This window comes from Barbus barbus (assembly GCF_936440315.1).
Source record: "Barbus barbus genome assembly, chromosome: 31".
Taxonomy (NCBI): Eukaryota; Metazoa; Chordata; class Actinopteri; order Cypriniformes; family Cyprinidae; genus Barbus; species Barbus barbus.
This window is the reverse complement of record NC_136759.1, coordinates 24,866,645-24,890,955: the sequence shown is the minus strand read 5'-3', so window position 1 is coordinate 24,890,955 and position 24,311 is coordinate 24,866,645. Positions and strand designations below refer to the sequence as shown.

At 41.7% G+C, this 24,311-nt stretch overlaps 2 protein-coding genes across 2 annotated transcripts; both read left to right on the top strand.

Annotated features, from left to right (window-relative positions):
- Positions 1-19,074: 19,074 nt before the first annotated feature.
- or55e1 (odorant receptor, family 55, subfamily E, member 1) lies at positions 19,075-20,058 on the top strand (the record flags this gene model as incomplete). The annotated part of the gene is made up of 1 exon (XM_079388184.1): positions 19,075-20,058. The coding sequence occupies one exon, from the start codon at positions 19,075-19,077 to the stop codon at positions 20,056-20,058; it is 984 nt and encodes a 327-aa protein (XP_079244310.1).
- Positions 20,059-22,328: 2,270 nt separating this feature from the next.
- Positions 22,329-23,270, top strand: or55c1 (odorant receptor family 55, subfamily C, member 1; the record flags this gene model as incomplete). Its single annotated transcript, XM_079387336.1, has 1 exon — positions 22,329-23,270. The coding sequence occupies one exon, from the start codon at positions 22,329-22,331 to the stop codon at positions 23,268-23,270; it is 942 nt and encodes a 313-aa protein (XP_079243462.1).
- Positions 23,271-24,311: the final 1,041 nt, after the last annotated feature.

Genomic DNA, 24,311 nt, shown 5'->3' with positions numbered 1-24,311 from the left:
GTTGTTGACTTGCCTAGGTGGGCTAGCACAGAGTGATCTGCAGTTCGATCCAATTTCCTTATCGAACGCGAAGATGACCAAAAAGACCTTATGGAGTTAGAGTCATCATAGTTGTAATTCCGTTTTGATCCGCGATGAATATATTTGCGACGAGGCTTAAAAATGTCAGTGTGAAGATAAAAATCCGGAGGAGACTAATAGCGATTGAGACGAAACTGAAGAAGTTCTTCGGCGCTGTATTGAAGTACTGACACAACAGGCTGAAATATTGTAGGTAAGATCATCCAGTACAAGATGCTCCATGGAACCATCACAAAGAGCCTAATTTTTCCGATCCTAAACAGCCGGGAATAACACAGAGAGCAACAAAACAAATAGAGTTGAATAGAGTCGGACCCTGCGTGTCATCAGCGTTCAGTTCAAAAGCCAGCCTCTCTGATGGTATGAGGGTGCATATGTGCATACGGTATGGTCAGCTTGCATGTTTTAGAAGGCACTATGAATGCTGAAAGGTATATAAAGGTTTTAGAGCAACATATGCTCCCTCCAAACTGTATTTCAGCAGCACAATGCATTCTAAATAGTGTGTGGGCCAGAGCAAGGTGTTAGATCTGGGCCAGAATTAAAATAAATGTGGCCCAGATTTGGGCCAGTTCTGGTTTATTTTATTTATTTATTTATATTCATGGCTGAAATGCAGCCTTCCTATGGCTTGCTTGTGGCCTAAATTTTGCAAACAGGAGCGGTTCATTCAAGTGCCATCATTCTTCACAGTATGTGGGCTGGAGCAGTGTTGGATCAGGGCCGGATCAGTGCCAGAATTAAAATCAATGTGGCCCAGATTTGCACCAGTTCTGCTTTATTTGGTTTATTCATGGCTGACATTGTACCTTCCTTTGGCTTACTTGTGGCCCAAATTTGACAAACAGGAGCAGACCGCCCAATTGTGCCATTATTCCACACAGTATGTGGGCCAGATGAAAGTGTCAGGTGTGGGCCTGATCTGGGCCTCAGGAATTTTGCTATCTGGGAAAGAAATTCTGGATTTATCAATGAAAACCTGCTTCCGAGCTGGTCAAGTTTACTTACCATGATAATTGATTCTGAGTATCTACATCTATAAAATGATGAATAAAGAATGTGCATCGTGTTTTTGCTTTTTTCTGTTTTTATAAAATTTATGAAGGTGATATAAACTGAATCATTATATATTCTAAGGTAATTATACAGTAATATAATATTTTGTAAATGTATCTTATTTAGTTTTATTGTACATTATGTGACGAGCGTCCCGAGTCCACATCAGCGTTGCCCTGGAAACACATGTGGAGCACCTTTTCACAGCTCATCACAGGCTGATCGGCCACACCTGCGCCTCGTCAGCCGGGCTGGATTTAAACAGTGTGCTCACAGAGGAAGGTTGAGAAGCCTCTCCATGAGACAGTGACCTAATCCGCTGTTCTCTTTCTCCCTCCAGACAGCAGTTTGTGACCGATCTGCACCGCCACGAGCACCGCACAGATTCACCCACACCTGGACACGTTCAAGAGCACCGCCACGAGGAAGACCGCCATCACCGCCCACGTATTTTTGACACGTATACTGATTTCAACAAATTTACCATCAATACAGACTCTGCATATATATAGCTTTTGCCTGCGTCCACTGCATCCGACATGTTTTTTCACTGACATGCCCCTGACTCGGAAACTCTGGGCTTAAAGAAAATTCCCACTCATATTAACGACTTTGTGGTGACATTCTTCTGCATTCAACTTGTAAATACGATGTATCTGTAACCCTGTCAATTTTTGCCCCAATAAAGTCCTGAAATGACCTTTAATGCAAACACTAAAACTAGGGTAAAGTGCAATATCTAGTTCGCCACTAGGTGGCAGTGCACAATGAAACGTTCTTCTTCTGCTGTTTTCTGGCATTCACCTTGCCTTAAAAAAAGCCTGGAAAAAACGGGAGCCAGAGCAGAAGTAAATATTAAGATTGAAATTGATTTAGAAAACGAAATATATCCTCGAGATTGAACTACATTGAAAATTAGACAACACTTGTTGTAAAACAAAGTTATCTCGGTGAGTGAAAACTATCATTTTGTGTTGATTAGCTTGGAGCTAAAGTGGTGAAATGACTAAAAAGATTACATTTCAACATTACAGTGGATTACAGTGGATAAAAAAACCCAAAAACCAGCCTGGCTATCTACAATAGCAGTGGATGTTACCCCACATGTATATTTTGTTGTATATTCTAATTTTTGTACAATGAAAAAATGCATTTTGAAAGGAAATAATTTTGTTTTGAATCAAGTATGTCAATTTTTAGTTACTATGCTACGCTTTTGTTTGTCCAATTCCATTTTATTGATTTTAATTTGAAGTTGTATTATTGAACATATGGACTTTTAAATGATGAAAAGATGGAAAAAGGACATTTAGTTGAACATTAGTTAATTTTCTGCACATTTTTGTGTAGACTCTTCTGGTCCCGGATCCCTGGTGTTCTTTCCACCAAAGCTGGATTCCTCTCTGTTCACCCTGGTGCCTGGTTCCCTGGTCCACTGCCTCAACTAACAGCGCTGCAACGGTTCCATTGGGTGGTTTGATATGGACGCTCAGTATTTAAGGGGTGGTTGGACAGTTAAAATGTTTGAGTGCACTCAAGGGTAACAATTGTTTTCTTTGAAAGATTTTTTTCCTTTTGTTTTTGTTTCATGAGATCTCAAAAGTTGTGGCCGATTTGTTAACATCAATGGTACTAATGCTGTGGGAACTGACCTAAATATTGAATTTTGAATAAGAAAATAAGGAAAATAATCTGAATAAGAACTACATTCAAACCCTAATCTATTGTCCTGTGCTTCCTTTGGAGTGGAATCTATGAGAGTCTTTTGACCGTATGATTAGTACATAACCAACCTCCTCATCGAATCTAGGTTTAGATAACCCCTACTATAGATTCTTAGCCTGCCTTTAAGCAGAACTACCACCGTGGGGTTACAGTTGTGGCGAGCCAGCCAGGAGGTGGGTACAGTGTGTAAAATAGACTCCACCCCAAAGCTGAAGTACACTAAGATCGCGTTTACTGCAAAATAGATCTTTGCAATCAGTTTAATGTGCATGGGCCTAGTTGTCTATATGTCACAGGCATAGATGAAGCCTTTTCTGATGATGACATTACAGAGTTCTTTAAAGTTAACGGGGACATTAAGAAAGTAGTCAGAGTTCCCAACGACCCAGAACAACCCCGAGGCCGTGCACTCATTGAATACACAGCAGAGCGAACAATATCCAGACTCGACCCCAGTACAACTAGGTAGCCTGCCCAGTCCCAATGATCCAGCAGTTACCTGGTGTGTCAAGACAGTCCGTGAGCTATGCCAAGAAGAACTAGGACGAGAACTTGCTCAGAAATGTTTAGCTGAATTGAGCTCTCTTGCTGAAATTAGTAAAGCTGGCTTTTGGGAAGCACTTCAAAGTGAACTGCAGAGTGCCCAGCCCCAGACAGAACTTGCCCCTCTGCGAAGCCCAGATACTCAGCTACAGCCCTCTGAAAATCCTGTTGCTGTCTCCACAAATGGAAGTAGTGCAGATGGTGATATGCAAACCAACAATGATATTGCTAATCCATTTGATGCAGTCACCCGCAACATCCCAACTACTGCTACAAGGAGTCCATTTCTTGATGAAGGCACAGTTAACCCACCTCATGTCCAAAAAGTTATTGTTGAACATTTCATTCGCAGTGACTCCACACCGTCTAGTTACAGTCAAAGCAGGATCCATACATTCTCGGGGCGGCTGCCAAAACCAAATGGAGAAGTTGATTATGATTCCTGGCGTACTCAGGTAGACCTACTTCTTAAGGACGTGTCTGTCTCTGATTCACAGAAAGTAAGGAGAATATTGGAGAGCCTCCTCAGCCCAGCCGCAGACATTGTTAAGCCGCTTGGGACGGATGCAACCCCCAAGCTTACCTCACCCAGCTCGAGTCAGCATTTGGAGTGGTCGAAGATGGAGAGGAGCTATTTGCTACCTTCCTGGGCTCTAACCAAAACTCAGGTGAAAAACCTTCTGTCTATTTGGGCCGTCTCCATACTCTCCTCACCAAAGCTGTAACTAGAGGGGGAGTTTCAGCTGCAGAGTCTGACAAATACTTACTCTGGCAGTTCTGTAGGGGATGCTGGGACCAGTGTCTGATCATTGGCCTGCAGCTCGAACACAGGAAACCCAATCCTCCCTCATTCCCAGAATTGTTGTTGCTTTTGAGAACGGAGGAGGATAGGAGAGCAGCAAAGATGGATCGCATGAAAAAGCACCTTGGAAGCACGAAAGCTGCTGTACATGTTCATTCAGTTATGAGCATGCCAGTATTCGAACCTGAAGCTGCCCCCACTACAACAAAGAAACACGAGACAGATTCTAAACTAGAAAAGGAAGTTGCAGAGTTGAGCATACAGGTTGCAAAGCTAATACAGCAAGGAAAGAAAGGAGAAGGGCACGAGGGAGCGCAGAGCCGTCTGGCCCGAAGTGAACCACCTGCTAAGGCTGAAAGTTTACTCGCGCAAGCTTCCAATAGAGACTCAAACCCCCAATCTCTGACACCACCTAAGCCCTGGTTCTGTTTTAAATGTGGGGGTGATGGCCACATCGCTGCAAAGTGCACTTTTGAACCCAATCCAGGCCTCGTCCGGAAAAAGAATGCAGAGCTCAAAGAAAAACGAAGCAAATTCTGGGCCAAGCAGGCAGCCAACAAAACATCTTTAAACTTTTAGAGGCTCCTGCCTTGGGGTGACCAGGAGCTGAGGACAAAGAATGTCCCATAGCAATGACTCACAATGAGTGCTCTTCTGAAAGCAGTAGTTCTTCTGGCTGCAAATTGCCGCCTGGACTTGTGGGACCTCGTTGCACTTCGAATATCTCTGTTGGAGACATGAAATGTGATGCCATTCTCGACACTGGATCCCAAGTAACAACAATTTCAGAGACTTTTCATTCTAAATACATGTCAAACTTACCTGTTCAGCCGATACACAATCTTCTCGAGGTCGAAGGGCCTGGAGGTCAAGCAGTGCCTTACCTGGGGTACGTGGAAGTCCACTTAACCTTCCCTGAGAATGTTACTGGAACAGAAGAGCAAATGTCTGTTTTAGCACTCATTGTCCCTGAAAACAAGTTCAATAGCAAGGTTCCTGTCTTAATTGGCACAAATGTCTTGCTCGAGTTATACCAACGTGGAATAAGCTATGACAAGTCCAAGTTTCTCAGAAGATCAGACAGTTTTGCAGTGCTACTCCAACATGTGGCCCGAGCACGCGAAAGTGAAGCTAAAGCTTGTCTAGTGAAATTGCATAGAGAAAAAACCATTACTATTCCGTCAAGACACAAAATGTATATTTTTGGAGATGTTAGAGTCGGAAAAGCCAATCCCAATATGACATTTGTTGTTGAACCCCCTGAATCTTCCTTCCTGCCGGGTGGGTTGTTCATTCAGTGTGCACTAATAAACATAAACAAGAGCTTCAAACAAGATCCCTGTAGTCCTCAGTAACACCACAGATCACATTGTCACCCTACCTCCAAAGTGTGTATTGGTGAAGTGTCTGCAGTTCAAAGTGTAATGACCATGACCTCCTCTGCACAAGTCGATTCACAAACATCAAATGGCAAACATTCATTCAATCTGGATGACTCCCCAATGCCAAAGGAGTGGAAGACACGCATTCAAGATAAACTGAACTCCATCCCTGAGGTTTTTGCGCTTGATGAGCTGTCATTTGGCCATACCATCGCCGTGAAACATACAATCCCTCTGCAGGACGAGACACCCTTCAAAGAAAGATCCAGGCCGATACACCCCAGCGATCGAGAAGCTGTCAGACAACACCTTAGAGAGCTTCTGGATGCTGGTATAATAAGGGAATCCGAGAGTCCCTTTGCATCCCCAATGGTTGTCGTGAAAAAGAAAAACGGAAAGATCAGACTATGTATCGACTATAGGAAGCTTAACAGCCGCACTATTAAGGATGCTTATGCTCTTCCTAACATCGAGGAGACGTTTTCTGCCCTGAGTGGAGCAAGGTGGTTCTCGGTGATGGATCTAAAGTCTGGTTATTACCAGGTGGAAATGGTGGAAGAAGATAAACACAAAACTGCGTTCACATGTCCATTAGGTTTCTACGAATTTAATCGTATGCCGCAAGGTGTCACCAACGCACCTAGCACCTTTCAACGCCTTATGGAAAAGTGTGTTGGTGTTTTTAGACGATGCCATTGTCTTCTCCCAGACTCTAGAAGAGGACGAGGCAAGGCTCCTGAAGGTGCTTCATAGTCTCAAAAGCTATGGCCTAAAACTATCCCCAGAGAAGTGTCAGTTTTTCAAGTCCTCCGTGAAATACCTGGGCCATATTGTTGACGCTCAAGGAGTTCACACAGACCCAGATAAAGTGTCAGCTCTGAAAGATTGGCCCCGCCCTGGAAACAGAGAAGAACTGAAACGCTTCCTCTAGTTTTCAGGGTATTACAGAAGATTTGTGGAGGGCTACTCAAAAATCGCCAGGCCTCTCAACGCTCTCACCGCTGGGTACTATCCATCTAAAAAGAGGGGTAAAGTTTATAAAACACTGAGACCCAACACTGGTATAAGCCCCAGAGCACCCTTTGGCTCAGAGTGGACGCCTGAGTGTGGGTCCTCTTTCAGAACACTGGTTGAAAAGTTGACATCGGCCCCTGTACTCGCTTTCGCCAATCCCAAGCTCCCATATGTGCTACATACAGACGCTTGCTGTGAGGGGTTAGGAGCAGCTCTTTATCAAGCACAAGATGGAAAGCTTAGAGTAATAGCCTATGCCAGCAGAGGCTTATCCAAGAGCGAGAAGAACTACCCTACTCACAAGCTAGAATTTCTAGCATTAAAGTGGGCAGTTTGTGAGAAATTCTGCGATTACCTGTATGGTACAGACTTTTCAGTCCTAACAGATAACAACCCGCAAAGCTCGATGCAGCTGGACACCGCTGGCTAGCGGCCCTCTCAACCTTTAGATTCAACATCAAATATCGAGCTGGACGTGCTAATGGTGATGCGGACGGACTGTCAAGAAGACCTCAAAAAGCTCCTCAAGAGGATCATGAGTACCTGCAGGAAAAAGAACGGATCAGCTCAATGACAAAACGCCTTATAGAGGGGGAGATTCCATCTGATGCAGTCTCAGCTGTATGTCAACGCCATTCAGTAATCATGCACTTACCTGTCCTTGCTGAGTCCCTTGTTGTTGACGCCTCCTCCTTACCTGATCTATTCACTGATACTGGACAAGACACTGTACCTGGCATGACAAAAGAGAATTGGCATGAAGCACAAAGAAACGATCCATCAATTGGGAAAGTCATCACCTTGGTCAAAAAAAGACAAAAGCCCCACTTCAAATCTGTAAAAGCTGAGTCACCTGAGGTCAAGTTGCTCCTTCGGGAGTGGGATAAACTTGAGCTCATTGATGTCCTTTACAGGAAATGTTTTGACAGAGGAAACAAAATACATCAGCTCGTCTTACCCGAGGAATTCAGAGAAAGAGCTCTCAAAGGCTTTCACGATGAGGTTGGTCACCTAGGGCCAGAGCGTGTGTTCAATCTTGCACGTGCCAGATGTTATTGGCCTAAAATGAAAGAATCAGTTGAGAAGAAGTGTCACACATGCAAACGTTGTTTCAGAAGAAAAACTCTGCCACAAAGAGCAGCACCCATGGTGAATATTAAAACAACTTACCCGCTAGAGCTTGTTTGCATGGACTACTTGTCCCTTGAACCCGACAACCGTGACATCAGAAACATACTAGTCATCACTGACCATTTCACCCGCTTCGCAGTAGCTGTGCCAACAAAAGACCAAAGGGCCAGAACTGTTGCTAAAGCTCTCTGGGAAAACTTCCTGGTCTACTATGGGTTTCCTAGTCGCCTTCATAGTGATCAGGGACGCGACTTTGAATCCCACACAATCAAGGAGCTGTGTTCACTGATAGGGGCCGAGAAAGTGCGCACCACCCCATTCCATCCTCAGGGGAATCCTGTGGAGCGCTTTAACAGGACCCTTATCAGCATGCTCAGTACCCTTGACGAGAAAGACAAACATCACTGGCGAGACTTTGTGAGGCCTGTTGTACATGCGTACAACTGCACCAGGAATGATGCAACAGGTTACTCACCGTATGAGCTGATGTTCGGCAGGCAGCCGACTCTGCCGGTTGACCTCATACTGGGCCTGAAACCTCCAACTGAGACTCATACAACTCACTCAGAATATGTCCAAAACTTGCGCCAGAGACTCAAAGAAAGCTATGCACTGGCTGCAGAGAACTCCAAAAAGTCTGGAGAAAGAAATAAGCACAGATTTGATGCCAAGGTGAAAACTGCTGAATTAGAAGAAGGGGACCGTGTCTTGGTGAAGAATGTCAACGTCCGTGGCAAACACAAGTTAGCCGATAAATGGGAAAGGCCCATCCATATCATTGTGAAACGGATTGACGGTGGTCCTGTGTATGTAGTCAAGCCAGAAACAGGAAATGGCCCTCGGCGTACACTTCACAGGGACTTACTTTTACCATGTGGATTTCTGCCAGTTGAGACTACTCCTGATTCAATGCCACACCAAAGCAAACAAACTCAAATGCGCATGAGGAATAGACAAAACCAAGAGATGGAATGTGAGTACTCGGACAGAGAAGAAGAGGATGATGGCTACTATGTGAATGAACCTCCACAGTTCACCACATGGGGACCCTATGTGCAAGAGTTCGAAGTTATCCCCGTCAGTGGCTCTCGGTCTTCTCTGAACCCCATGGCTCCTGAGTTCAAATCGCCAGAACTCCAACCAATTCTTGATCACTCAGTTGCACCTCTTGACACAAATACAGCTATCCATCAGTCCCCAACCCAAAGTGACCATGTCATCATAGACATTCCAGAAGATGCAATATTGCAAAGCGCTGTGGTCACAGACCCGACACCAGCTCACGACACGGACAATGCTCAGAACAGGTACCCTGTGACCCCTAAAGGGCATTCCGAAGTTACTTGTGGGGAAGAACAAGATGAGCCCAGACGTTCACACAGAGAAAGCCATCCCCCACCCAAGTTCACCTATGAAGAGCTAGGGAAACCCCTAATCCTTGCCCTTAGTCAGTTTTTTGGGAAACTCCAAGACATTATTCCTGACCATCAGATACCTTGTCAGATTTAACACACATGCAGGGACTCATGTGGTTTAGAGGGGGAGGGTGTAACCCTGTCAATTTTTGCCCCAATAAAGTCCTGAAATGACCTTTAATGCAAACACTAAAACTAGGGTAAAGTGCAATATCTAGTTTGCCACTAGGTGGCAGTGCACAATGAAACATTCTTCTTCTGCTGTTTTCTGGCATTCGCCTTGCCTTAAAAAAAGCCTGGAAAAAACGGGAGCCAGAGCAGAAGTAAATATTAAGATTGAAATTGATTTAGAAAACGAAATATATCCTCGAGATTGAACTACATTGAAAATTAGACAACACTTGTTGTAAAACAAAGTTATCTCGGTGAGTGAAAACTATCATTTTGTGTTGATTAGCTTGGAGCTAAAGTGGTGAAATGACTAAAAAGATTACATTTCAACATTACAGTGGATAAAAAAAACCAAAAACCAGTCTGGCTATCTACAATAGCAGTTGATGTTACCCCACAGGTATATTTTGTTGTATATTCTAATTTTTGTACAATGAAAAAATGCATTTTGAATCAAGTATGTCAATTTTTAGTTACTATGCTACGCTTTTGTTTGTCCAATTCCATTTTATTGATTTTAATTTGAAGTTGTATTATTGAACATATGGACTTTTAAATGATGAAAAGATGGAAAAAGGACATTTAGTTGAACATTAGTTAATTTTCTGCACATTTTTGTGTAGACTTTTTTTTTTGAGGATTCTTCTGGTCCCGGATCCCTGGTGTTCTTTCCACCAAAGCTGGATTCCTCTCTGTTCACCCTGGTGCCTGGTTCCCTGGTCCACTGCCTCAACTAACAGCGCTGCAACGGTTCCATTGGGTGGTTTGATATGGACGCTAAGTATTGAAGGGGTGGTTGGACAGTTAAAATGTTTGAGTGCACTCAAGGGTAACAATTGTTTTCTTTGAAAGATTTTTTTCCTTTTGTTTTTGTTTCATGAGATCTCAAAAGTTGTGGCCGATTTGTTAACATCAATGGTACTAATGCTGTGGGAACTGAACTAAATATTGAATTTTGAATAAGAAAATAAGGAAAATAATCTGAATAAGAACTACATTCAAACCCTAATCTATTGTCCTGTGCTTCCTTTGGAGTGGAATCTATGAGTCTTTTGACCGTATGATTAGTACATAACCAACCTCCTCATCACCCCTACTATAGATTCTTAGCCTGCCTTTAAGCAGAACTACCACCGTGGGGTTACATATCCAACATGACTTGAACGCACCATGAGATTCCTCCGGAATCAGAGAAGCCCTTTACACAATCTGACATGGCTGGGGTTGGAATTGAACGGCATGTTTCGTCTGGCCAGAGGAGAACTGGCCCCCCAACTGAGCCTGGTTTCTCCCAAGGTTTTTTTTCTCCATTCTGTCACAGAGGGAGTTTTGGTTCCTTGCCGCTGTTGCCTCTGGCTTGCTCAGTGGGGGACACTTGATTTCTAGCGTTTATTGTCAATAGCACAGATACTATTCAAACTAAACTGAGCTAGACAATGACATCTCTGAATTCAATAATGAAATGCCTTTCGTCTAATAGCGACAAAGGTAGAGTTTTCAGAGTTTTCAAAAGTAGAGTTTTCAGCTCTAAACAATTTCTATCTAATTTTTTGAATGCTTCCAGCCTAAATGTAACTGGAGTTACTGATATGACCTACAAAATTCTCTCTAGATAAGAAAAATATTCTCTACAAGCATGTACGTACCCTCTTTACTCAATTTAAGTGCTCTCCTTGTGAAAACACAATTATTAGTTAAATCTGTTTTCCATTAGTGCTCACTTACTGTAACCCCTTCTAATTTATGCAATTACAAATGCTTTATATTTTGTTTACACAGAAGTATAATAGAACATAAACCAACCTGATGGCCCCCTTTAAGTGATTCCCTGAATAAATTTGCCACATACTGTAATTAAATTAATGTCAGAGCTGTGGCACAGTGCTCAGAGCGGTTTGACTCATGGGGACAACATGTGTCTGTCATGTGTTATGTCTCAGATGTTACATTTTATGTTATTAAATTGTTTTTGCATTATTTTAGTGTCATGTGTTACTATGATGTTTTGTCTTACTGTGTCTGACCCTGTGAATGTCTATGCACTAGTATTGGCCATATTTTATGGACCGGCCACAATGAACTCTGATTCATCATGTGGCTTTGTGTAAGTAGATTGGTATATTAACATTATATCACTTAATTAAATTTACAGTTATAAATTGTAAAATATACATGCATCAATATGTAATCCTGTAATACCTGAAACATTGTCACCATATTTTTACAGTGAATTTGTGCCAATCACAGAAACCATGACTGCTGTAAACTGCTGTAAAACAGGATTTCCTTCCTTTTTTTACCATTACTCTTTCACGAGTTCACACTTACATATAATTTGAAGGGGTAAGTTTAATGCGTATTTGGCGTGCTGTCCGGGGGGAGGGCTCCGAGCTCGGAGTTCGGCCCGAACCCAGAGTACTCCCCCCCTATGTAAGTGCTTAGGACTAGAAGCGTGGAGAAGGGGTGGTGGAGGGATGCTGCAAACTGTCAATGAAATGAGGTGAGACTGCTGAGTGTATATATATACCTCTTACCATTGATTGCTGAGTGCTCTCCACCTGTGTTAATTATCTGAACGAGCTCCTCCCGAACTTTGTTAATAAAACATCATTTCACGAGTTCACACTTACATATAATTTGAAGGGGTAAGTTTAATGCGTATTTGGCGTGCTGTCCGGGGGGAGGGCTCCGAGCTCGGAGTTCGGCCCGAACCCAGAGTACTCCCCCCAAAAGGCTAAAGAGCAGAGGACAGCCGCCGAACAAAGACCCCCCCAAATGAGTGCCGAGTTTGGCGGGCTGGTATCTCGAGAAAGGGTCTGGATGTTTGCCAGGGGGGCCCGTGATGGTGGCTCACTGTGTCTGGACTGACGGGCCCTGCAACGGGGAGCAGTTGTAATTTGGAGCGACCGATCGGGAGAGTTTGCGCCTTCTTTCTCCGCTGTGGGACCAATGCTCGCTGGACAGAAAGAGGAAACAGGAAAATGAGAGCTTGACCGGGAGATTTTCTCACACTGCTTCCGCTGTGAGACCAAATGCTCGCTGGACAGAAAGAGGAAACAGGAAAGAGGAAAATGAGAGCTTGACCGGGAGATTTTCTCACACTGCGTCCGCTGTGAGACCAAATGCTCGCTGGACGAAAGAGAAAACGTAACTGCTCTACCGGGAAAGTTCTCACTGCGTCCACTGTGAGACCAAATGCTCGCTGGACAGAAAGAGGAAACCGGAAAGAGGAAAATGAGAGCTTGACCGGGAGATTTTCTCACACTGCATCCGCTGTGAGACCAAATGCTCGCTGGACGAAAGAGAAAACGTAACTGCTCTACCGGGAAAGTTCTCACTACGTCCACTGTGAGACCAAATGCTCGCTGGACAGAAAGAGGAAACAGGGAATAGGAAAAAATGGGAGCTTGACCGGGAGATTTTCTCACACTGCGTCCGCTGTGAGACCAAATGCTCGCTGGACGAAAGAGAAAACGTAACTGCTCTACCGGGAAAGTTCTCACTACGTCCACTGTGACCAAATGCTCGCTGGACAGAAAGAGGAAACAGGGAATAGGAAAAAAAATGGGAGCTTGACCGGGAGATTTTCTCACACTGCGTCCGCTGTGAGACCAAATGCTCGCTGGACGAAAGAGAAAACGTAACTGCTCTACCGGGAAAGTTCTCACTGCTTCCGCTGTGAGACCAAATGCTCGCTGGACAGAAAGAGGAAACAGGAAAGAGGAAAATGAGAGCTTGACCGGGAGATTTTCTCACACTGCGTCCGCTGTGAGACCAAATGCTCGCTGGACGAAAGAGAAAACGTAACTGCTCTACCGGGAAAGTTCTCACTGCGTCCACTGTGAGACCAAATGCTCGCTGGACAGAAAGAGGAAACCGGAAAGAGGAAAATGAGAGCTTGACCGGGAGATTTCTCACACTGCGTCCGCTGTCAGACCAAATGCTCGCTGGACGAAAGAGAAAACGTAACTGCTCTACCGGGAAAGTTCTCACTGCGTCCACTGTGAGACCAAATGCTCGCTGGACAGAAAGAGGAAACCGGAAAGAGGAAAATGAGAGCTTGACCGGGAGATTTTCTCACACTGCATCCGCTGTGAGACCAAATGCTCGCTGGACGAAAGAGAAAACGTAACTGCTCTACCGGGAAAGTTCTCATTGCGTCCACTGTGAGACCAAATGCTCGCTGGACAGAAAGAGGAAACCGGAAAGAGGAAAATGAGAGCTTGACCGGGAGATTTTCTCACACTGCGTCCGCTGTGAGACCAAATGCTCACTGGACGAAAGAGAAAACGTAACTGCTCTACCGGGAAAGTTCTCATTGCGTCCACTGTGAGACCAAATGCTCGCTGGACAGAAAGAGGAGACCGGGAATAGGAAAAAATGGGAGCTTGACCGGGAGATTTTCTCACACTGCGTCCGCTGTGAGACCAAATGCTCGCTGGACGAAAGAGAAAACGTAACTGCTCTACCGGGAAAGTTCTCACTGCGTCCACTGTGAGACCAAATGCTCGCTGGACAGAAAGAGGAAACCGGAAAGAGGAAAATGAGGGCTTGACCAGGAAATTTTCTCACACTGCGTCCGCTGTGAGACCAAATGCTCGCTGGACGAAAGAGAAAACGTAACTGCTCTACTGGGAAAGTTCTCATTGCGTCCGCTGTGAGACCAAATGCTCGCTGGACAGAATTTTTGAAAACCCAGTGTTTTTTTTTTTTTTTTTTTTTTTTTATGTGGAATCGGTTGGTCCTGATATAGCTTTGGAAAGCATCTGAGGACCATCTCCCAAGGGCTTGGATCTGCTGTTGGGAGAGGCCTTTTTGGGCTGCTGAAGTTGCTGCCCCAATACGGAAAGAGTGACTGAAAAATTCTTTACAGGAATGCCTGACTGTTGGAGAAAAGATTTGAGGTGTTTCTGGAACCAAAAACGTGTCACAGGTTTTTTGGATTCGTCTATGAATAGGGGTTCCAGAGGAGATTTAGCCTGAGAGCTTCTCCATTGCAAATATGCCAGAAATGACTGGTATGGTTGGATTGGCGATGAGAGGTTAAAGATGTAGATGAAATGACCTTTTTTTTTTGGTTTGGTCGGTCTTACTTTGTTTAATCAAATATGAAATTGTTTCACCATCTAGTACTGATAAATCTGAGATGGTGGGGTGGATTTTTGGGTCGAATTTGGAAGTGATGGCGAGTTCCGAGCATCTGAGAAAACCAAAAAGGCTAGGATAAACATGGCGTCGAGTGTGCGGGCGGTACTGATGGGCTGGTAGCCTGTGCGGAGGCCGTGAAAACATTTGGTGAGAATGTCTAGCGTTATGGGTTGTCTGGCGTCGGGACGGGTGGGCTGGGATTTTTGAATCCCTTTGATCAGGAGGGAGGTTTGTGAATTGTTTATCTCAGGGGAAGGAGCGCCGTACATCAATTTTTGGAAAAACTGGATGCTGCTCAAGTAACCTTTGATGGACCCGACTTGAAGGCCCTTAACGCTATTAAGGTAGGAAATTAAAGAGGTGATTGAGAGAAGAGAAAAATCAGGGAAAGGCATGTTATAAGAGACATGGAATGTTTTGAAACATCTCCAAGCAGTCACATAGGATTGGAGGGTCCTGGGAGAAACTGCTTGGAGGATAGTGTCAAGCGATGCGTCAAGCAGGGGTTTTAACGGGTGGGTTACGGGAATATTAGTTCTGAATAGTGAGGTACTGGAGTTGGGAATTGATCCGCCTCTGGAGCCAGTGTCCTGAATTTCTGAAACAGAAAACGAGACAGGGAGTCAGCGATTTGGTTTTCTGACCCAGGGATGCGTTTAGCAATTATGATGAATTGGTCGCAAGCTGAAATCCAGGTGAGACGCCTTAATAGTGGCATCAGAGCAGGTGAATGGGAACGGCCTTTGTTAATGCAATGCACTGTTGCGTCTTTGTCACAATGCACTAAAATGCTACTAGCGGCCCATTCTTTCCCCCACAGAAAAGCTGCTACTACGAGAGGGTAAAGCTCGAATAGAGCTGAGGATTGGGATATATCTTGGAGCTGCGGTGGCCACGGAGCCGCGAACCAACGACCTTGAAAAAATCCCCCGAAACCGATTGAGGGGGCGGCGTCTGTAAACAGTTGGATATTGGTCGGGGACGAAACAAGGTTGCTATAGAAAAAGGATAGGCCGTTCCACTGGTTTAGAAATGTTAACCATAGCCTAAGTTCGTCGCGACATGCTTGAGTTATAGAAATGAGGTCCTCTAGCGAGTGGACAGAGGACGCGAGTGAGGGGAGGTGCGATATGAAGGGGCGGCCCTGCGGAATGATGCGCATTGCGAAGTTTAAATGGCCGAGCAGGGATAGGAGTTCGCGTTTTGAACAATTTGATTTTTCAAGGAGAGTAGAAGAGACGAGAATTATTCTATGATTTTTTTTATTTATTTTTTTTTTATTTTTTTTTTTTTTAAACCCAAGAATTTTCTTGTAGCCACTCCGATGGGGCTAATACGAAACAGATTAAATGGAGGATTGTCAAACCGGCCGATCATGAAGCCTGACTCAACTTCTTTTTTGATCAGTTTGCTTACAACTTCAGGTTTTCACAGATTTGTCAACTGGACATAATGCGGGCATGAGCGCCGCCACAGAAGCTACAAATATGCATGAATCGGCAGCGCGATCTGTTACATTTACCCGCGTTGAAATGGTTACGAGGATGTCTGCTTTCGTCGAAAGCGGAATCCTGGTTGCGCTGGTGGTAGCTACACGAGGCACGTAGCTGGTGGATTTAGATGTGCTTGTTCCCGGGTAGGGAAGAGAGGAAGGGTTAACCTGCGGGCACGACGCGGTCGTGTGCGCTACTGACCTGCAGACCGCGCAAGAAAAGTTTTTGCAACCTAAAAACACCCTGCTGTGGAGATCATGGTCGAGTGCGCCCCAGTATGTGCAGTGGTTCCACTGTGCGACTCGCACGGCACTTTTGGCTGAAAAAGTTTCCAGGGGCGGTGAAGACTGGCCACGGCGTCTTGGTGAGTGCAGGGCTGTTCGGGCCGGTGTGCGGCCGCGTGAAGAAGCCTGGGGCTCAGGTGCGACGTCCGGCGTAGGAGGTATGGTCGTGGGACCGGTGGAATGCGCAGGGGCATCCCTGGCAAAGTTTACTTCGTCGGAGGAAGAGCTTGGACGTTCAGACATGCTGCAAACTGTCAATGAAATGAGGTGAGACTGCTGAGTGTATATATATACCTCTTACCATTGATTGCTGAGTGCTCTCCACCTGTGTTAATTATCTGAACGAGCTCCTCCCGAACTTTGTTAATAAAACATCATGTAATGTAAATGTAATGTTATATTTACTATTCATTAAAATTCCATTTAGAACAGATGCAGACGTGGTCAGAATTGTTGGCACCCTTGGTAAATATGATCAAAGGAGGCTCTGAAAATAAACCTGCATTATTAATCCTTTTGATCTTTTATTTTTTTCACAAAAATCTAAGCTTTCATTGAACTAAAACAATTGAAAATGGGGGAAAATCTCATTATGAAATAAATGTTTTTCTCAAATACACGTTGGACACAATTATTTGTACCCCTAAAAATTCTTTCATATTTACAATTTTGAGCACTCCAGGGTGATTATGACCATGAAATTATCCACCCATGGCTGTCAGACCTCTGTCGTGTGTGTCATGTGTTCCCGCCTCATGTTTCCATATTTGGTTTGTTTCCTGTCCTCGTCTAGTTTGATTATTCATTCTTGTCCAGTTGTGTTTGTCTCATTGTCTATAATTATCCTGTGTATTTATAGTCCTGTCTGTTCAGTTTGATTTTGTCTGGTCTACTCGTTACTCCCCGATGTTCCTGTCTGTGTCAGCCTTGCCTTGTCTTGCCCTGCCTTGTTTGGAATCATTAAAGACATCTGCGTGTTCCTGTATCCTCCTCGTGTGCACCTTGACAAGACTTGACCAAAACAGTAAGCGCCGCAAATATTTCTGATGTGCAGCAAAAGTTAATTGAGCTTCACAAATTAGTGAAGTGGCTTTAAGAAAAGAGCTAGAGCAGTGAAAATTCCCATTTCCACTATGAGGGCAATAATTAAGAATTTCCAAATCAACATAAAATATTACGAAACTGCCTGGAAAAGGATGTGTCTATATCGTCTTAATGCACGGTGAGAAGGAGAGTTTCAGTGGCTAAAGACTCTCCAAGGACCACAGCTGGAGAATTGCAGAAAATAGCTGAGTCTCGAGAAAACCTTAAAAAATAAAAGTTAAACAGCCCTTCATCACCACATGTTGTTCAGGAGGGTTTCAAGAAAAATGATCCTTCCTCATCCAAAAACAAACTCCAGCATATCAAGTTATCAGACATCAAATGGGACTGGCTTCTATGGTTTGATTAAACTAAAAAATTAGCTTTTTAGCAGCAAACACTCAAGATGGGTTTGGTGAACACAGGGATAAAAAGTACCCCATGGTACAATGAAATATACTGCTGTATTTTTTATGTTGTGGGCCTATATTTCTGCTGGAGGTCCCGGACATCTTGTTTAGACACATGGCATCATGGATTCTATCAAATACCAATAAGTGACTGACTCTGTTAGAAATCTTATAATGGGCCATGTTTGGATCTTCCAACTGTACAATAATCCAAACGCAAACCTCAAAAACAACTCAAAAGTGGGTCACTGAGCACAAAACCAAGCTTCTGCTATGGCCATTTCAGTTCCCTGACCTGCACCTTATAGAGAATGAGTGGGGTGAACTGAAGAGGAGAAGCATCGTCATGGAGCTGGGAATCTGAAGGATCTGGAGTGATTCTGGATGAAGGAATGGTCTCTGATCTCTTGTCAGATGAAGCAATGGAGATAAATTATGTTTGTCTAGGATGTTGCAAGAGTTCAAGTTGCCTTACTGACCCCCCTCAGCAGAACTAATTAACCCAGACCAAAATCATCAGGTAATTGCTTCATTCTTCCTGGAAAAATACCGTCATGCTTGTTTAAGTGGATGGAGTGAAGCCATTAGAAAATATATGATGTCAGTAGCTGTAAAGTTTTTTTTTTTTTGTCTTATTCCTATGGGAGCAGTGATCAAACTCAGTGTATATATGCTCCCATTCAAATGGCCTCAGGTCTTATTGGGGGCCCCTGCTCTACAGATGAATGACCAAACGACAGAGAAACCAAGAAACGCAGGTACGTTTCACCATGCAGTGGATTCTGAGCAATTATGGCTAAAACGAACAGAAAACATATCTTTTTTTGTATGTAATTGTAGGAATTAATGTATGTGTCTATTGAAAATAAACCAGTATAACTGAGAATTATCATTGTTTTGGGATTTTATTTTCAAATTTTAACTTTGACAGTTACTTGTTTATTTGTTGACAGGTCTTTTAAATCTAATTTACAAAGGGTAGTAAATGCATTGTTGTAGTTAATGCCTGTGCAGCTAGGATGTGAAAAAGCTTGGGTACAAAGTTGTTAAGTGCCAACAAGTATATGGTTCTAGAAAAGACTTTAAAATGCACCAGACAATTGATAGATATTTCATAGATGATACACTTGCTGTAATTTCAAGTATTTGTGTCTTAAGTTTCCACATCAACAATTTAGTGAAATGTGTGACAACTTACATGTAATATAGAGGTCATGATGTGTTGCTGAATTATATGGCTCACCACAAACATGATATGTATGTAATTACCTGATAAATAATAATCACTTTGTACTTACCTTATGAAACAGGTTGTTGTCACCACATTCAGAGTGCCATGATTGAGGATCTCGAAGGAGCAAACATCTCACATACAAAATTCTTATTTATGGGATTTCCAGAGATCTACAAATACAGACGTCTGCTTTTCCTGCCATTTTTTTTAAGTTACGTTTTGGTTGTGGTGGGGAATTCTTTGTTACTTTCTGTGATCAGAAATACTGAAAGTCTTCACACTCCTATGTACATACTAGTGTCTGCTTTGGCGGTTGTCGACATCATTGTACCCACTGCCATTATCCCAGCAATGCTTCTCAGTTTCCTCTTTGACTTGAATGAGATATCTTTAACCGGATGTTTGACTCAAATGTTTGTTACTCATTTCTTTTCTTCTGTAGAATCGACCATACTTTTAGCTATGGCTTTCGATCGTTTTGTGGCCATTTGCAAGCCATTACATTACACTGAAATCATGAACTCATCCATGTTTTTGAAAGTGCTTCTTTTCACACTGATCAGGAGCGGCACTATAATGTTTGCACTGGTCGCTTTGGCTGCACCTTTGTCTTTTTGTGAGTCTAACATTATCCATCATTGCTACTGTGACCACATGGCTATTGTTAGCTTGGCCTGTGATTCAATAAGCAAAAATAATGCAATGGGATTGGTTGTGATTATCTGTTTTGTGGGAATTGACATATCTGTTATTTTCTTCTCCTATGTAAAAATCTTGCATGTCGTGTTGGGGGCTGCAGCCGGAGAGGATCGTTGGAAAGCATTTCATACCTGTGGTACACACTTAATGGTAATGATGTGTTTTTACTTTGTCGGTAGCATTACGTTTCTCTCTCGAAATCTTAACATTCCAATCCCAGTTGATGTTAATACCTTTCTGGGTGTGATGTATATAGTATTCCCTGCAAGTGTCAATCCAATCATTTACGGTGTGCGGACAAAAGAAATAAGGAATGCTTTATTGAAGATGTTCAAAACAAATATTAACAGAGTTTCTATTGTTAAGGTTTCAACGATAAAGATTTAAGTGTCTGGGCTGTCTTTAAATTTGACACTTAATCTATTAATGGGTCACTATTGGAACATGGCCCACCATTAATCACAGCTAATGAAACAGAAATGTTTGTAGTTCTATAATTAGTCAGAAACAGTGATCGTAACCAAATAAACCATGTTAATCTCCACACTCGGAGAAATTTAAGTCTGTTCAACTGCGAGTTTCAGATAAACATCTTGTTAGTAAACAAGAAAACTTTTGTTAACACGCTCTTGATTTACTAACCATGTTTACTACTGTGCGTTTTTACATAAACACTGTAATAAATGGATACACTGTAAGATTTTTTTTTCTATGAAATGGACATTTCTATGAAAATGAATAAAAGTCAATTCAAAGAAATGGAAACAGTGTGCTTGCACCTTTAAGATTACATCCTTCCTGCTAACAGGTGTGTTGGTTCACACTTGAAATAGGATGACCCAGTTAAAACAGATACAAAGATAACAATCCTGTTTTATTACAGTTAGGTACATAGGAACAATCCAAAAAGTAGGAACAAAACATTCTCATCTTTTCAGCATATGGTTTTAGATCCATTTCCTTTGCAAACTGTATTAAGAAAATTAATATTTTAGGTACAGTATTTAGTCATTAATCTGATGCCCTGATATTGTGCCCTTTAGCAAGATACTTAATCCAAAGCTTTATCCAGGATGACTGTTTCTGCATTTGGTATTTTGAGAAAAAAAGTCAGAAAAAAAGTTATACTTTATTATAAATCCTAATAAAACAAACTTAATTAAATGATCATGAGACATTTTGTCACTGTTTGTTTACATGAGAAGCCACAGGTTGATAATTTTCTCAAACTTATTATACTCATTATGTTAACTCCAACGAAAGAGCTCTAAATTAAGCAGTGACAACAGAATAAATGAGTTTAGGGATCATCAGAAATTCCCGAAGTGATCGAGTGTGCAAAGAGAGGGATACTTCTAACCGCTCCAGAGCTAATTAAATAACCATCTACTTGACACAGCTGCTAATAATTAGCCACTCATGACCGAGTTGCTCAATTAGTAAATGTTAATGAATACAAACTGACTTACAAAGTAAACAAAAGGGCAATTTACATGAAGATTCCCATGTGCGCACGTTTTCAAGTTTACATTTCTGAAAAAAAACTAAAAGTGGGAAGTTCATTAAATTGTCAAATTTAGGCAAACCCCAGAGATGCTGCATGTCTTTGATGTTTTCAACCCAGAAAGGCTCAGCCATGACTTGCTCTGAGGTGGCAGTGCTACCCACTGTGCCACTCATGTATATTGTATATTACACAATTAATATGTGAACACAAATATAGATTTTGCAGAATGGCCATGCTGATTTTACCATACAATGAAAGTGAATGAGACCAGGGATCATTGATTTGTTAGTAATTTTGAATAGTATGTTTAAGCAGCAATTTTTCAGTTGTGTGGGGCAGAGCATGTTGGGGAACAAAAATTATTTACTTTATGTTTGGGTTTAGTTAAATCTTAATTATAACATGAATTAACACTGACGTTTCAAGTATCTTTTTATATATTTTTACTATGCCATTCATTTTCAGTTTCTTTATTCTTTATTATGCTGTGAAGCAATTAAACAATACATTTTAGTATGATTCCCAAATAAATTAATAACATTCTTTAATCTCTATTCATCATTGTGCATCAGCTACCCATACACTGAATGTATTTATTTATTGCAGCCCTTATGTTGAATGTCGGATGATATATCTGTACTTCCAAACAGTCTTTCAAAAAGCAATTTTAGAAAGGATTTGTTGTGACTAGCTGTGTTCCAATTTAACAAGTCCCAAATGCCTGTGCAATGCTGGGGGAGGTAAAGACAGAGTATTTAAGAGCAGTGAAGAGTTTGCTCAATGGGGGGGAGAGGCAGAACGGAGAACAGACAGATACTCTATAAGACATACTGTTTTAAGGGAAGACAGCAGAGCTTTAAACTAAATATGAATAACAATAATTTCACTGATTTCTTCTTGATGATTTTTTATGCTTAATACATTGTATAGGTACCCATGTATTTTCTTTGTTTTGTTGAGCTATGCTTTAGATTGTCTTTAAAATGTTAAAATATTTATGTATTTGAGAATGAGATTAATGTTTAATTAATTAATATAATACATTCAGTACAATGAGATTAAATAGCTACAGATTTTGAGGAATAACTGCTGTTTATCCTTGTTACTTTATTTTTGAAGGTCTGTTTCGAAGGTCTTTTAAAAAGCGGGAATGGGTGACCGATCAGTCAACTTCTCTTTTACTGAATTCCAGTTGATTGGATTCACAGACCTAAAAGGGTACCGGCCGCTTCTCTTCATTCCTTTTTGCATCATCTTAGTGTATACATTATTTGCTAATGGCATTTTGATTATCGTTATTGCAAAAGAGAGAAAATTGCATGCTCCCATGTATATTCTAATTGGTTTGATTGCCGCTTTAGGGTTTTTTGTGCCAGTATACTTTATTCCAAGGATGTTGGTTGGTTTTTTGTGGGAAATGAATACAATTACGCGGCATGAATGTCTAATACAAATGTTCTGTATGCATTTTTCTGCTTGTTTTCAGTCCACCATCTTACTTGGGATGGCTGTGGACCGATATTTTGCTATTATTTATCCTTTGCGTTATAACAATTTTGTAAATTTGACAAACTCGCTTATTTTCTCTGCAATTCTTAGCATTCGGAACGCTATTAGCATTATTGCCATGGTTGGTCTAGTTGTGCCACTTACCTTTTGTAGAACAAATTTGATTTACCACAGTTTCTGTGAGCATACATCAGTTGTTAATCTAGCTTGTAATGATATTACTAAAAATTATTTAGCTCTTACAGTAGCTTTCGGTATAACATCCGCTGACTGTTTTCTGATTTTTTGCTCTTACGTCATCATTTTTGTCGTTATATTTCGCTCACCTTCTGGTGAATCCCGCCATAAAGCCATTCACACATGTACTACGCACCTAATGACCATAGTAATAGCCTATATCAGTGTTTCTGCTGCATTTGTTGGGTATAGAGTAGCTACAATACCCCGAGATATCCGTATCTTAACTAGCACAATGTATCATCTCGTTCCTGCAATATGTAACCCCATCATTTATGGCCTCAGAACCACAGAAATCAGAACTCAAATTGTGAAATGTTTCAAATTTAATAAAATTTCCACATAATTGGAAAATACAATGCAAAAAATACATTTCTAACAAGAATTGTGTATAAGGTGATTGTCTTTTTTTGTACGTTTTTTTTTTTTTTCATATGTTATACTCACAGTTCACTCTGTATTAGTGTTAAGACTGCTGGTAGTCAATACTATGTTTTCTGGACTTTTGAATTTGCTGTATTTTGCTCCTGTTTTCTATGTTCCTGCAAAGGACACTGCTAATTTTGCACACATTTTTCTTTTCTTGTTTTACCCCTTGTTATCCTCTGTAAATATTATCTTCAGTTTGTTCAGTTCTTTGTCTTGTGTTTGTATGTATTTGCCTGTGGTTTTCATTGTTTCCTCATGAATTATCTTCGTTATTGTTTATAATAAAAAAAAATTATAAATTAAACCGCGTTGAGATCCACCTCATCCTCATTTGCCTACCAGCTGTGGTAACAATCCAAATGTTTATACATTGTATCCTATATATCGTCATTTCCCACAAAACTGAATAAACAATAGATGTATTCATTCAATTTTCAAATTATAAAAATAAATAAATAAAAATTTATAATTGTCATGCATGTCTATAGATGAGATTATTGTTTGTGGTTGAATATGTTTAATCACTGGCAAGAGAAGAACTTGTGTAACTGTACCAGGCACTTCTCTGTGAATATGCTTAGCGTGTTATTAGTGACCATTGTGATTAACATTTAGACTCATGTAAATCATCTTTAGAGACACTTATAACCTCATTACCTTCAGGGGTGTCATGCACTCATTATTTTTGAGGGGGCACGACATGTGACACACACCAGCTGCAACAGCACTTGTTTTATTTATTTTTTCCTTTTTATTCAAAACATTCCCAAAACACATTAACTATATCATGAAATATCTTGATTCTCACCTTTATAGATTATGTTAGATCTATGGGTGATGGTCAAAGTAATGTAATCTATTAACTATGCATAAAAAAACTGTCTGTTTACTTAATTAACAGATATGGGTGTCATGCCATTACATATTTTTAATATGACTGACTTTATATTTAATGTGA